Raw genomic sequence first — 15200 nt, 5'->3', positions numbered from 1 at the left:
ACTCTCGTGTATAGATATAAATATTGATTTTGATGGTTATGTATTATGACTAATTATATATATGTTGTGTGTAATAAGAATGAATGAATTAATTAATCATGCTACTTTTTGTCACCTATGTATGAACAGTTTCTAATAGACCATCTTGTTGTCTATCGAGTAGCAGCCTTCGTGGCCTTAACATGGAAATGGTCAAACAGTCAACACAAATAATATTCTATTTTATTTTATATTGTATCTATCTCATATTTAATTTCACAAATATGAAATATACTGATTTAATTTCATAAATAACAAGATGAAATCACGATTTCATAAATAATATTCTGAAATATTTACTAAGATAGGGTCAAATTAGGAAAAAAAATATCCTAATATTTGGATAATTACGACCACCTATCAACTATTAATTTTCTTACACGTCCACTTTTTTGTGTCAAATTCAACAGAATCTTCTAGATCACGTGAAATATACTGTTGTTTGTACTCGTTTTGTGTAAAAATGCAGTTTCTGATGCACCACAATCTTATACTTACAAGTAAAGAGATAAAACTGAACCAAACTGTAGAATATTCGACATAATTTGAAAGATTCCACTAAATAAATTTGACACCGCAACGGTTGAATGTTTGTAAGAAGATTCATAGTTGAATGTTTGTAATTATCCAAACATTAAGGGTTTTTTCGTAATTCAACCTTACCTCGAAAGGGTGTCCGTAATTTGCCCTAAAATTTATATATTGCATTAAAAAAAATTATTCATACTACAAAAATGGGAACTATTTTATGACATGCCTTTAATAAATGTTTTCATTGAATCTGAAAAGTACGAAAATTATTTGCGTGCACTAATTATATTGTACCAAACAATATTGACAAATCTCGAACTAATTAATTAATTACTAGTAGCTAGCTACCTTGTAGATATATCATGCTGAATGACACGTGGAGTATTAAAGGTTAATTATATAATTAATCATAATTAGTGGAACAAAACCAGTATTATATGAGTATGACTCACTTAATTATTCTTCATGTCTGAGTTCCATATACCTAATGGCGGCTCAAAAAGCAAAGATGAATCCAAATCCCACAAGTGTATGGTTTTTGGGTAAATTACAATTACCTCCCTGAGGTAAAGTATAATTACAAAAACTCCATTTAAAAAGCATTTACATTCAGTCTCATGCAATTTATAAATTTCTTATATCCACTAGGGGTGAGCAAAAAAACCGAAAAACCGAAAAACCGAACCGAAAACCGAAAAAACCGAGCCGATATGTACCGTCCCGACTTAAAACCGCATATACGGTAATTTTTTTTTGAAAAACCGAAAATATCGGTTTGTGTACGGAGAATTTAAAAATTACCGAACCGATTTCCCGAACCGAACCGATTTATACAAAATGATGTATTTTTGATATATATTATAAATACTTATCCTAGCATGCCTCTATCTTTCGAGCGCCTCCATGTGACATCTTTTTCTATTAATTAATTTTGGTTGTGACGTATTTTTTATTAGTTAATTTTCGGTTGTTATTTGTTAATTTTCTCAAATAAATATAATGAAAGTCCAAATATATGGGTTTTATGCCGAACCGGTTCGAACAAATAGACGAAATCGAAACCGAAAATAAACCGAATTGATACCGAAACCGTTTACCGAAAACCGAAAAACCGATTCACACCGAACCGAAAAAAACCGACATATTCGGTTTTTAAAATATGAGAAACCGATATTATCGGTACGTGTTTGGTTTATTAGAAAAACCGAGCCGTACCGACCCGTGCACACCCCTAATATCCACCCTACAAAAGGGTGTTAATGTAATAAAGCTACAAACTACATGTGTGGATGTAATTATGTTTTACGTGTTTGTTTTATTTCATGTATTATAGGCCATGTTTTTTTTTTTTTTTTAATAAAATTTGATATATATGAATCTTCATCTTATAGATCTATACATATAATAAACGTGGTAATTATGCATCACAAATTCAATCATGATTCTCCAAAAAAATTGACAAGTTACCAAACATAAGGAAAATGACACTTAAATTATTTGTGAGTTTCATCTTTGCTATGGAAGTTTTATATCTGCTGGCAGCAAAAAACAGATGCCATTTGTCTTACATGATTTCAGTTTATGTTTTCGTGTTTCGGAGAAGTTTCGGTACTTATTTTAGATACAAGTTTTAACATATAAGGTATACTTTACTTACGTAATATTAATTTAGCGTAATATAAATAAAACGACATAGTTTTGTATTTCGTGACGGGAAATGTATCAAAATAAAAAAAAAAAAAATCATACTCGACTTAGACCAAAACCCGCAGACCTTCTCCATTTCAAGACAACGCCCAGTTTCAATAGGACGATTGTTCTCGTATTCGACGGGTTCAATGGATTGAAGGGTCCGACTCGTTTACACCTAATATGATCAACCAATCAGATCATCAAAAATAAATATTAAAAATCATATACTCATATATGTTAATGGGCTGGCAGCTATATGAAAATTGGGACAATATGTCACACATTTATGTTAATGGTTTAATAGATACATTACAATTTGGTATGGCCCATCAGTATATGTAATTTTTAATCAAAATAGAAAAGCCTGTTCTTGAAAGGCTCATATCAAATTATTGGTCCAAAACTTTGTAACAATATTTGTCTCCTTGCAATAATAATCAGTATTAATTGAGTAAAAATATGTGTTTATTTTAAGATTGTGTATATTTTACATAACTAGTATATTTTTAATATTTTCAAATACTTTCACTAACAAATTCTAAATAATTGATACATAGTTAATAAAATATTATATAGATCACGAAATACAACATTTTTTTTTTGTTAAATTTTTTCTTGAATATCCAAATTATAATTAATTTGAGAAGTTGCTAAATTTTACATTTTCTTTCTTGGAGATGTGTTTTGGGGGGCTATTGTTTAAAAAAATGTAAAATTAAATTTTAAACAACCAGTTTGGAGATGCTGCAACCAAGTTCAATAATTTATAGATAAGAGGATTTGAAGTTGTGCACGACAAAACAAAACCTTTCTCCTAAAAGTTCAAACTTTTCAATTCAGGGATCCAAGAATAAATACTTTAAATTATAATAAGGGTAAATTCCACTTCCTCCCCTTGTACTTTGGCTCGATATACTTTATTCCTTTTTACTCTCGATTTCATCGATTTGCCCCCTTATAATTGAAAATTTGTCTCAATGAGGCCGCCGCTGCTCAAACATTTGACATTAGCACCGTTTGATCTAAGTTTGAAAATTACAAAAAAACCACCCCTCAAAGTTTAAATAATTATTAAAAAAGTTTAAAAAATAAAAAATAGATAGTGGTTGTGTCATGAAGTATGTTTCCTCTTTGTCTTGAATTTTTTAGATTTTATTTTTATTTTATTTTCGTGTTTTTAATAATTATTTAAGCTGAAAAATTGTGTTAAGGCAAATGTCTGACAACTAACAGTGAGAGCCACAATAGAGACAATTTTTCAAATACATAAGGGATAAATTAATGTAATCGAGAGTAAAATGTGATAAAGTGATACGGAGCCAAAATACTCCAGTATGACAAAAACACTAATAATTCATCTATGGCCTAATATGTAATAAAATTATTATTTTACTTTTTTCTAAATTCGTATATAGACCGACACCAAATGTTTGTGACCATCAATACAAACTTACTATTAATGAAATAGAAATATTTGTGAAATAAAACAGTCATCATAATCAAATCAATGTTGTGACATATTTATAATACACTTGAAAGCACGTAAACAATGCACACACATACATACACACACAGTGACGGAAGATGCTATCAACATCAATTATTGGTTACTAAATTTATACTAATTAACGATTTAACCGGTCGCCTTCGTTAACGACTTGAACGTAACCGACGAGCCCACCGGAAGTTTACCGGTTTCGACCTCAAAAGTATCGTACCGGAGAAAAAACTCCACCACCATTAGGCGGCACAGAAGCACAACCATATCCTTGCCGGCGCATTGCTTGTTCCCCGCGGTCGGTTCGTCGGTCTCTCTCCCGTTGGACCAGTACACGTACTCTATCAGCTTCTCTCCTTCTCCGACGAATCTCTCCGGCACGAACTCGTCGGGATTGTCGAACACCTTCGGATCTTTTGTCGCGATTGGCTGGAATCCGAACAGCATTTCCCCCCTTTTGATCGAGAATGTCGAGTCGTGGTTACGGATTTCGAAGTCGTGTTTCGCCTTGCCGTACTGGTAGGATACCGGCGGCTCGATTCGAAGGGCCTCGTACACGACGGATTTGGTCAGCGCCATCGCGTTGACCGCCGCGAGGGTGACGCCGTTCTCCTTCACGGCGGATCTGATTTCTCCGGCGAGGCGGCGGTGGAGATCGCCGCCTGCGGCGGCGATCCACTTGATCAGAGAGGGAAACAGAGCCTTCATTCCGCCGTAGGCGTTGAACCCGGCGAAGAACACCAGATTGTGGCAAGCTTCGTCTCTTTGAAGCCCTAATTTCTCAGCTTCGTCCAAAATTGGGGCGGCGGATTCGTAAACGGCGTCGTAAAGCTTTTTGTATTTCGATTTCACGAGGAAGGAAGGCAGCGGCACTGTGTGTAAAAGCAGATCTTCTAGAAAGTTCGGGAGGAATTTCAGCCCTAAACTTAGCAATGGAGCAAGCTGGAAGAAAATCCACAAATCAACAATTTTCGGGCCGTTGGGCCCGATTCCGGTTTCCGACGGATTTTTGTCGCAGAGCAGACGGAAAACGAACTGAAACGACATCGTATCGTTCAAATCGTTGAAGTATGAACTGCCATTGGAAGCGATTTCCTCATCGAGGCCGGAGAAGAGAGCGGCCATCGCCTGCCGGAAAATAGGGATGAATTTATCCTTTTTTTAAGAGAGTAGAGAGAGAAAGAAGGATTTGAGAAGTCCATGGTTAGGTTCGGAAGGGTCGAGAAAAGCGCAGGTGCGGTAGCCGCCGGTGTAGGCGGTGGTGGGCATGTAAGTGCCGTCGAGGAGGTTTCTCTTCTCAACCTTGGAGTTGTCGAAGAGTGTACGGAAGCTGACGGCGTCGAGGAGGCAGACGACGGCGGAGCTTCGGGATATGAATGGGCCCGGCGGCATGTTGCACCGGAAAACTGTGGACTGGTACTTTTGCATCCTGGTTCTGAAGAACTCGAGCTCGCCGCTGCCGTAGAAGTAGTCCAGGCGATCCTTCATTGGGCCGAAGAACCGCCGGCCGTAATCGCCGGGGATTTGTTTGGTGGGAAGCTTTGAATTTGTTGCAGACATGGTTGGGGGAAGATGGATTCGGATTTATAATATTAATATGTGTGTTTGGGATAAAACAGTAGTCCTCAAAATGAAAGAAGCAATTAATAGAAGAAAATGTAGTCAATATCTATATCTATATATATCTATATGTGGTTCGTTCGACCCTACATCCGGTGATAAACACTGGGTGGATCTTCTGCTGTCACGTGTTCTTTTTTTTATTTTTCTAAAACCGTTAAAGGTAAACCCTAGCGAGGAATCTATTATAAAATACGAAAAAGAGACACGTGGCAGCAGAAGACTCACCCAATTTTTATCACCGAGTGTAGGATCGAGCAAATCGTATAAATATATAGATATTATATTTATTTTTAGATTTTTAATAATTAAAGTATAGTGCTATATATAACTACTGCCTCGTGGTTCTCGTCTTCTTTTATTAGTGATTTTTATTTCATTTTATATATTTGTTTTCTTTTATTGCCTTCGCATGTAAAGCGCCAACAATAATTGTACTATGATATTCAGTGCAGTCAATATATATCTGCGATGTGTGGTGTGTTACCATACGATGCGATTTCGATGAAAACGATACAATTCGATATATGTATCGATATTTACAATATTTGTGTACGGGTGATTTGTATGATAATCAGCACTTTCTTTTTAACAAAAACAATTGTGTTTTTTATTTTTATGTTTCCAATTAAGGAAAGACAGAAAAAGAAACTACTCCGGGGAATTTTTATTTCTCTACCAATTAAAATCAACAAGTTTATTTAACATCACATAAAACAAAAACAATTTATATTAGTATAAGTAATAAAACCGACAATAGCATTTCTAAAAACTATTTTTGTCTTAGTTAATAATTTAATGTTTGAACTTTAATTTAGATATATTTTGAATAATAATTTGACTTTAAAATATTAATTTCTACATGTTTATTGTATATTTATTAATTAATAGAATATTTTACGATGCGATAAATGATATTGTACGGGAAAACGATACAACGATATTTTCCGATACGATGACAATGCTTTGAACTACTCTCACTTTTAATAGTATGTAAATTTTATTTTATTTTCTCATAAATTAAATGTTCTACGTCGGATAAATTATATAGTATTATAACAGTATATAATAATATATTTTATATTAGATACATGTATTGCGTGTTATATTATTAACAAGTGTTTTTCTGTCTTCTTCTAATTAGATATTACTAAATATGTAACGTAATATATATCTATATCTTATTGTAAAACAAGATATAATATTTTGAAAAAAAAAAAAAAATTATAAATGATTAAATTGCTTCCAGGCTGACATGCACCAAGTGGCACGTTCTAAATAAATATTTCCATGTGCATTTCAATTTTAAATGTCATTTATATCATGACCCACTAGGGGCAACTTTGTAAATTAATCACATAGCCCCACAATAATTGTTCACATTTTTTTTATCTACAAGTAATTAAAACTATGCATTTCAAAAAAATAAATTTAAATATATATATATATATATATATATATATATATATATATATATATATATATATATATATATATATATATATATATATATATATATATATATATATATATTGAAACTACTATACTCAACAAATATGCATAAAAAATTCTAACTCTAATATCAAGATAACTCAACATCCAGGAGAAAGAAAATAATCACTGTATCTTGAATATTTTTTTCAATTTGAATAGCAGGTTCTTTTCTTCTTGAGATATTTCGTCCTGCATATATTGAAACAACATTTAGCATTTCAGATACGATATAAAAAGACATAAACGGGGCAAATATAATCCAAAAGTGACAAACCTTGTAGTTTTCTTTGAGAGCATCGAGGGAGCGTCGAGAAATCTTGCTCACGAGTTCATCATGAATCTCAAAATGCCTGCCGAACATCTTCTGCTGCTCCTCGTAATTACTGCCAGTTATCTGTTCAAGAGAGGATTCATTAAAGTTAACAGAATATACGCTTACACGTATGCTACTGATCTCGATATTTCGTATTTCATACCTTAATTGCCACAGTCTGGCCTTTCTTGGCATAATCAACAGGCTTGTGGTTATTCTCAATCGAAGCTATGCGACCAATTTCAATAAACTCCTTCTGAGGGACGCAAATCGGAGTTCCGATCTGCAAGGCAGGCCGAGCGTATATTAAACACCATTGTTAAAAAAATATCAGAATTCAGAATCAAGAAATAAATTACCTTTACTGTGCCTTCAACGACATCAACTCCCAAAACAACTGGATCCTTCTTATTGAACACACAGTTCGGTACAATCTTGAGTACACACGGAAAAACTGCTTCTTCAGCAGCTTCTTTCTTTCTTTCCTCCTTGAGATTTTGTAAGTAAGACTTGAATTGTTCGGACAGTTTGTAAATAGTGTCGGCGGTGAATATTTTGACATCGAGCTCGTGGGCGAGTTCACTAGCCTCTTGACTGACTTTAACATCGAAAGCTAGTATCGTGGCATACTCCATTTTCTTTTCGAGCATGACACTTGCCTTGATCACATCTTTCTTGTGTACCGGACCTATGCTTACACCGCTGACTGGTGTGTTCGACAAGTGCTCCAATAATGCTTCTAAAGATCCAAGAGTAGATGCTTGAACATACACTCCATCGCCACTTTTGTCGATTCTACTCATAACGGACTTGATGATATCTTCTTCCATGGCTGTGTTTTTTATGTCTTCCAAATTATCGTGAGGCCCTACCACGTAGAGACTAGTACCTGCAATTGCATGCTCAAGCCCCTGCAAATATATAACAAGATAGGCTGTAAGGAAGCCTATAAATCGTGTTTGTTTTCGATCTATGATGTATGATCCTCCATTTTATGCCTTTGTAAGGACAAAGGATAGAAATGGTTGGTTTACCTGAGCAGTGATCTTGATACCCTGGGCAGCCTTGATTTCTTTATGATGCAAATATGTTCCCTGGAACAAAATAATAACAAAACGATGAAAAATCCATTAAAAAGGAAAGAATGCTTCAAGAAAGTTACAAAATGAAATAATAAGCAGAAGATATCTCCGTCAAACAGAAATCACATTAGAGTATATCTTTATTAATTATTAAAGTACCTTGACTCGGAGCTCCTTCATCGGGTGGGGTGTTAATAATGCTCTAATTGTGGTAACAATGGGTCCCTATAAGCAATGTACAGAAGAATGAGTTAAAAGTAACATAAAAATAGAAATGAAGCACAGTGTACAAATATATATACCTGCAAGCCACAAACAACTATTTGATCTCCTTGGTGAAGCACGCCATTGACCAAAACCACATCTATTGTTGTCCCATGTCCTTCGACAACTTTAACCTCCAAAACTGTACACTGCCAGAATAAACATATCAGTAAGTCTTTCAATAAGTAATAAATAAAATCTCATTCGATTATATTTTTCGTTGTTAAGAAGGTGACTAGAAAGCAAACCTGCACTTTGTTGCTAAATGTAAGCCTTTCAATCATCGTCTTTTGAGTCCATTGAACTAGTAGCAACAACAAATCAGGGATACCTTCACCACTGCCAGATAATCACCAACATGATCAGAATTCAAGACTATATTTATAATTCCCGAGAGAGAGAGAGAGAGAGAGAGAGAGAGAGAGAGAGAGAGAGAGAGAGAGAGAGAGAGAGAGAGAGAGAGCTATAAAATATAACAAGTGAAATGCTTAGTCGACAAAACAAACCTTATAGCACTAGTGGGAACAATGTTGAAAGTCTCCCCTCTATCTTTGTTCTTGTAATACAATTCAGTATTGAGACCTTGCTCCTTAAACTGCGTGATAATCTGTACAACACAACAACACTTGCCTCAGATAAGACCAAACAAATATGCCCGAATTTATCGTGAAATTAATAAAAGAGATAAATATAACCTGAGTCAGCCTGTCATTAAATAGCATTTGGACTTGTTTGGATTGTTGCTTCATTGCCTTCGCTATTGGTGCATTGCGGCATGTTTTCCAACCGTACAGTCTGTCCACCTGCAATACCAAAAAGAATAAACCAAATCAAATAATGAAAAACACACACACACATGGGGTACGTACAAAGACACTAGACAGAGAAGTACGAAGGTAAACTCACTTTATTCAAAGCAACAATGAAGTCGGTATTTCTCATCTTAAGAAGATCGAGTGATTCGATGGTCTGTGGTTCCAAACCATGCATTATATCGACAACCAATACTGCAATCTCACATAATCCCGACCCTCGCGAACGCAAATTAGTAAAAGATTCGTGTCCAGGGGTATCAATCACTAACAAACCAGGTACATTAAGCTTTGCATCAGCTTTCAGTTCCTTAGTTCTCTCGCGTATATTCTCGGCGGGGAAATAGGTAGCTCCAATTTGCTGTGTAATCCCACAAGCCTCACCTTCTTGGACATTAGTCCCTCTTATGCAATCAAGCAACTTTGTTTTACCAGTATCGACGTGACCCATAACACAGCAAATTGGAGACCGGAGTTCCTTCTGATCATTCGAATTTGGTGTTTCCTCCTTAGGAACTTGTTTGGCATTCTTCTTCTCCTCGGCCGAATCATGTGGTTTCGTTGTAATAGAAGCTAGTTCAACATCTTGAGTTGCAGTCCTTGAATTCTTTATCTCCTTCTGAATCCAAAATTCAGGCTCCGAGTCAACTTCTTCATCTGCAAATGCACTTTTACCTGGTAATTTCAAATCAGTATCATCCCAACTTTTAGCATCCCATTCTTCATCTTCTTCCTCATCATCAACTACTCCATTCTCTTCAACACTGTCAGCGTTCTCAGCTTCCACATAATCCTGTTCCAGTGCGATTTCATGCTGGATTTCTCTTGAATCTGTGCTCTCGACATTGTCCGAGGTGGATGCTCCATTAGATTGAGCTTGTTGTGCCTTTGACTTTTTCTTCTGATATAAAGGTCGTTTGGCGGAAGGTTCTCCAGAGGGTAACTGCAAGACACCTGCATTAGCTAGAAATTGCGTCCTCATTGCCTCCTTCTTACGAACTTCTTCCTTCTGCTTCGCCGTAAGAATCTTCCCTTCTTGCTTTTTCTTCAGAAGCTTCTCCTTCTCCTTTTCCTTCTTCAAGCGCTTTTTCTCTTCTACCAACCTTTCTTCTTCTCGTTTCTCCTCCTCTTTCCTTTGTCGATCTTTTTCTTCCAGATTTTTCCTCTCTTCATCTTCCTTCTGTTTGGCAAGTATCGCTTGCATCTCCCTGACATGCTTTGGCACTTTCTTAGCTGGTACTTGGTTGTTTGTCTCGATTATGGATTCTTCCTGCTTTTCTTGCACTGCAGGGGCAGATGCAGCTGCCTTCTTCTCTTTCTCTTTATCCTTCTTCTTTTTCTTCTTCTTCGATGTTACAGACTCCACAGGTCCTTCGTCTTCATCTCCCTTGTCAGAAGCAGCCTCTTCTAACTCCGACCGGTGATGTACCTTCTCTTCTGCAGGAGGTAAAACTGGAGCTGCAACACAAGTCGATTCAGGAAGTACTACACCAAGTTCAGCTAAAATCTTGTCTAAATCATCTTCTTCATCACCACCTTTCCCACCCTTCTTCTTCTTTTTTTTGTTCTTTGAAGTATCCCTCAGATCCTGCTTATTAATTTTAGAATCATCACTGCGTTGTTCCGGTTCAACAAAATCAGACGATGCACCCCCATTCCCAAAATCCTCCTCACCATTATCCTTCCTTCCATAATCATCTTCTACCAATAACCCAAAACTCGAAGCACTAAACCCTGTGCTCTTTTTCCCCTTAGACTTCTTTTTACCATCAAATTTAATCACCGGAGCATCATCATCATCTTCTTCTCCGACCACATTATCCCCCAATCCTTCATCCTCATTATTCAGATCTGCTTTATTCGATCCCCCCTTCTTTCCCTTTTTTCGTTTACCGAGTGGTTCCACCTTCTCTTCTGGAACAAAAACAGTGTACACTGATAATTCATTTCCAATTGAGTACTCATTATCGTCAATCGTAAATCCCTTCTTCTTCGATTTACCCCCTGCAGCAACCCCTGTTGGGCTGCTCTCCTCAACATGGCCGGTCAGCTTCTTTCTCCCCATTAAATTATTCCTGCGTGATTTCGTCTAACAGTTCAAATTCCCCCAATTCACAGAAATTCCTGCAAAACCCTAGTTTCAAATCAGTCACCCCAGACCAACACACAGAAATTAACACTGCTATTTTTCATTTCCCTACAGAAGGCCGAAGAACAGAGCTCTTCTTTCGTCCAATATTAACCTAAACCTCAAATCAAATCTAAATTATTTCAGAGAAAAAAATGTAAACAAACACCAACTGGCACACAACAAATTACATGAGCCAATCAAATTCGAATTAAATAAAACAGTAAATTAAATATCAGTTGTTCGAGATGATTCACCTGTGCACTGGGGGTAAACGATCGTCGGAGAGACAGTAAGCAAGAAACCCTAATAATGGTTGTGTGAATATTTCTGATAATTGTTTATGCATAATTTGCATGCAGAAGCGTAAAGAGAAGCTGCTTTTGCGCAATTGAACAGTGTGAAAGTAGGGTTGATCAACTCTGGTAATTGGATTTCAATCCGGGTCGGGTATTTATAATGGGCCTTTATTGCTTATGCGGTATGCCTGTCGAGGTAATAGATGTAGGCCTTTATATACCTTTAATTATTAATTGGGCTTAATTTAATTATTACCCATTAACGGTGATTAATTGAGTTTACTTTATTATCACACAATCAATATTTATTAAAGAGTTATACTTTCAATTTCTACCAATTTCGATTCCAAATTTTCCAATTTTGAAATACCTTCTTTAATTAATACAAGATTATAATTTTTCGATTTTTTCCGAATATATTTTCTTTGAGAATTTTTTTGAATATTTATTTTGTTTCAATTTATATGTAGAAGTTTTAGAATATCCGATTTCCTATCGTATTTTCCAATTTCCAATTTATTTTTGCTACAATATATTGATTTGAATCAACTCCTAGCCAATAAACTAATTTGGTCCAAACAAATCTCCAAGAGAAGAGTGAGGCCCAAATAGGGCAAATGCGTAGGAAGCTGCCCGCGAACAAAATCCTCAGCGAGAGGTCAGACGAGCAAAAAATGGCTAGCCTCTGACATCATTTTAATGCAGGTCCGATCATATCTTCGGTGCAGATAATGTTTTCTACTTTTATCACATGCAGATATCGCACCAATATTATGTTACATGACAGGGGTAAATGGAATTTGTAATCCGTTGATATTTTTACTGACACGAGTAAACAGATTAAACTACATCAAATGAGGATTTTGAAATCCGGGCTTGATTATAAATACCGAGCGTACACGAGCATAAAAAGGTAAGAACAAGAAATCTAGTATTTGCAACTTGCGAAAAAACCCTTTTTAAATAAATCACTGACTTAACCCTCGAAATGCTAACTTCCCGAAATTTTTGCTCTCTTTTGCAGATTCTGTTCAACATAAAATCAGGTACATCAAAGAAATTGGACTGGACTTATATTAAGGCCCATTATGAAATTAATTCAGGTTAAAGCCCATTAATTGAAGGCCCATTTCTTCTCTGTCTGCAATCATACACTATCTGAAATTAATACAATCTTTATAATATAATATATATAATACAGAGAGTTTCAGATCTTATCCTTCCGAAATATACGTAACTATTTATTTTAATATCTGATCATCACACTGAAATTGCTGGTCCTGACGGACACGTGGAATGATTAGATTAGGTAGTTCAACAACACAATTGCAAATTACAATAACACCCTCCCCGACATGCAAAAACGGAGGACAACTGGCAACAGTTGTCCGTTCAAATAATTGAAGACCTATACAAATCGATGAGCCGGCCACGTGGCGAGCCCACATCAATAACCCACATGCCAACTAATATCTCTCTCTCTCTCTCACACACACACACACACACACTCACACTCAACTCTGACTTCCAAGAAAAAAGATCTTTCCCATTCTTTATACCTACTAATAAATTCTCCTCTTTCTTTCTTCACATTTTAATTTCATCCCACAAAAAAAATCTCCAGAAAAAAATGGAGAAAATGATTGGTGGAAAGAAAAGCTATTTGGCAATGAAAACAGATTATCCAGTGAATGAACAAATCAGTTCAGATTTTAATGAAATTGGGGAATCAGTTAGAAAATTAGCCAATCATGCTATCAAGCTTGGTGGTATTGGATTTGGTACTTCTTTTCTCAAATGGGTTGCTTCTTTTGCTGCAATGTAAGTCTTTTTTTACTTGTTTTTTTGTTTTCTTGATTTATTTTACCTTTAATTTTCAAATAAAATTAAAAAAAATAAAAAAAATAAAAAAAAAATCCAGTCTTTAATCTTTCCCCTGTTTGTTTTGGTCCATGATTTGATGTTTGGGTGTTTGTTTTAGTATCAGTTATGAGGAATATGGGATTAGGTGTTGACTGTTGAGGAATTACTGTAGTTGACTTTTTTAGTTTCTTTGACTAGTAGATATGTTCATCTTCTGTGTGAAGGTAGATATATATCATCTCATATATATATATATATATATATATATATATATATATATATATATATATATATATATATATATTAGGGTTGGTTTACTGTAATTTGATGGTGAGTCACTACATCAGTACATTGTTGTACTTGTTGAACATGAAACATGATTTATATGTATAACATGTGAATTAAATGTAAGAAATGGTGGCTTTTGTTTGATTAGTGAATCCAACTTAAATGTTTATGTAACCATTTTTTGATGAGTAAATTGAAAGATTAGACGAACTAATCGAAATGGGAATGTTTCATTAATCGACAATGTTGCCTTTGCTATCGAAAAATAATAAGTGGATCTTCTCCCATTTCTTAAATGTGGTTTAATTACTGTCTCTCTCTCTCTATATATATAATGCTGCATTTGTTTACCATTTGCAGTTACTTGTTGATCTTGGACCGTACGAACTGGAAAACGAAAATACTCACATCGCTCTTGATCCCGTACATTTTCCTTACTCTACCCTCGTGGTTATTCAACATCTTGAGGTAAAATTAATTCTTCTCACGCTTCGTAAAAACGCCTCTTCTTCTAATTCTCGTTTCTTTAACAAACGACTATTTTCACTACCAAAAAAAAAAAAACAAAAAAAACAGGGGAGAAATTGGAAGGTGGATTGCGTTCGTCGCTGTCGTACTACGTCTTTTCATCCCTAAACATTTTCCAGGTATTGTACGGAGCCGTTTTCGGTTGCTATTTTTTATGTCGGAGATTTGCTTATATTTTTCGAGTAACGGGAAATTTTTTGTAATTGCAGATTGGTTGGAAATGCCAGGATCTTTGATCCTTCTCCTAGTGGTGTCACCTGGATTCTTTGCTGATTCGATAAGGGGACACATAGTCGGAACATTTGTCTGCCTTGTCATAGGTTGTTATTTGCTGCAAGAACATATTCGAGCTTCTGGAGGGTTCCGGAATTCATTCACAAGGGCTAACGGCATTTCCAACTCTGTTGGGATCCTCCTTCTCTTCGTCTATCCAGTTTGGGCGCTCGTACTTACCCTTCTTTAGAATATCGACGAAGGCGCTTTAATTGCATTTGTTTCGGGTTTTTCTTTTTTCAATTAAGAACGAGAGTCATGATGTATTTGTGAAGAAACTATTGCCACTCTCAGATGTTTTTTTTTTACCAGACTATGTTTACTGCTTTTGTTGGATTGGCAGTAAGAATGTAATAATAATTCGTATCGTTTCAATTGTCTGTTCGGTTTCGAGACAGTATGTTCTGACATAATCAATTCACCTTGTTTAGATCTGTGTATGTAATGTTTCGTAGATGCTACATTTGGTGTGTGTA

At 35.5% G+C, this 15200-nt stretch overlaps 3 protein-coding genes across 4 annotated transcripts; 1 reads left to right on the top strand and 2 right to left on the bottom strand.

The window, feature by feature from the left end:
* Positions 1-3691: 3691 nt before the first annotated feature.
* LOC105957601 (allene oxide synthase 3) lies at positions 3692-5395 on the bottom strand. Its single transcript, XM_012981539.2, has one exon. It carries the CDS (start codon positions 4883-4885, stop codon positions 3896-3898), a length of 990 nt encoding a protein of 329 aa, XP_012836993.2. The 5' UTR covers positions 4886-5395; the 3' UTR covers positions 3692-3895.
* A 1542-nt stretch (positions 5396-6937) lies between these two features.
* On the bottom strand, positions 6938-11942 carry LOC105957603 (eukaryotic translation initiation factor 5B-like). 2 transcript variants are annotated; one of them, XM_088822920.1, is made up of 12 exons: positions 11731-11942; positions 9440-11469; positions 9229-9336; positions 9040-9140; positions 8782-8872; positions 8572-8682; positions 8429-8494; positions 8222-8281; positions 7547-8098; positions 7351-7470; positions 7149-7268; positions 6938-7063 (listed from the first exon to the last, which is right to left on the bottom strand). In XM_088822920.1, exons 2-12 carry the CDS (start codon positions 11408-11410, stop codon positions 6998-7000), a joined length of 3366 nt encoding a protein of 1121 aa, XP_088679046.1. In that variant the 5' UTR covers positions 11411-11469; positions 11731-11942; the 3' UTR covers positions 6938-6997. The 2 variants fall into 2 exon arrangements, with proteins under 2 accessions (XP_088679046.1, XP_088679044.1); XM_088822918.1 differs by having other exon boundaries at positions 6938-7268.
* A 1237-nt stretch (positions 11943-13179) lies between these two features.
* On the top strand, positions 13180-15154 carry LOC105957605 (cold-regulated 413 plasma membrane protein 2). The gene is made up of 4 exons (XM_012981542.2): positions 13180-13593; positions 14284-14391; positions 14500-14570; positions 14661-15154. Exons 1-4 carry the CDS (start codon positions 13193-13195, stop codon positions 14912-14914), a joined length of 834 nt encoding a protein of 277 aa, XP_012836996.2. The 5' UTR covers positions 13180-13192; the 3' UTR covers positions 14915-15154.
* Positions 15155-15200: the final 46 nt, after the last annotated feature.

Source organism: Erythranthe guttata, chromosome 2 (assembly GCF_056151865.1).
Source record: "Erythranthe guttata isolate IM_541 chromosome 2, IM_541, whole genome shotgun sequence".
Lineage (NCBI taxonomy): Eukaryota > Viridiplantae > Streptophyta > Magnoliopsida > Lamiales > Phrymaceae > Erythranthe > Erythranthe guttata.
The sequence above is the reverse complement of the archived record's forward strand: the minus strand, read 5'-3'. Positions and strand labels throughout refer to the sequence as shown.

Coding starts and splice junctions, on each gene's coding strand:
- LOC105957601 (XM_012981539.2), bottom strand. CDS start 4,885: ATGGCCGCTCTCTTCTCCGGCCTCGATGAGGAAATCGCTTCCAATGGC.
- LOC105957603 (XM_088822918.1), bottom strand. CDS start 11,410: ATGGGGAGAAAGAAGCTGACCGGCCATGTTGAGGAGAGCAGCCCAACA. Junction 8,495..8,571: donor TAGTTGTTTGTGGCTTGCAG/GTATATATATTT, acceptor CATTGCTTATAG/GGACCCATTGTTACCACAAT. Junction 7,269..7,350: donor GCCAGACTGTGGCAATTAAG/GTATGAAATACG, acceptor TCTCTTGAACAG/ATAACTGGCAGTAATTACGA.
- LOC105957605 (XM_012981542.2), top strand. CDS start 13,193: ATGAGCCGGCCACGTGGCGAGCCCACATCAATAACCCACATGCCAACT. Junction 14,392..14,499: donor TGGTTATTCAACATCTTGAG/GTAAAATTAATT, acceptor CAAAAAAAACAG/GGGAGAAATTGGAAGGTGGA. Junction 14,571..14,660: donor CATCCCTAAACATTTTCCAG/GTATTGTACGGA, acceptor TTGTAATTGCAG/ATTGGTTGGAAATGCCAGGA.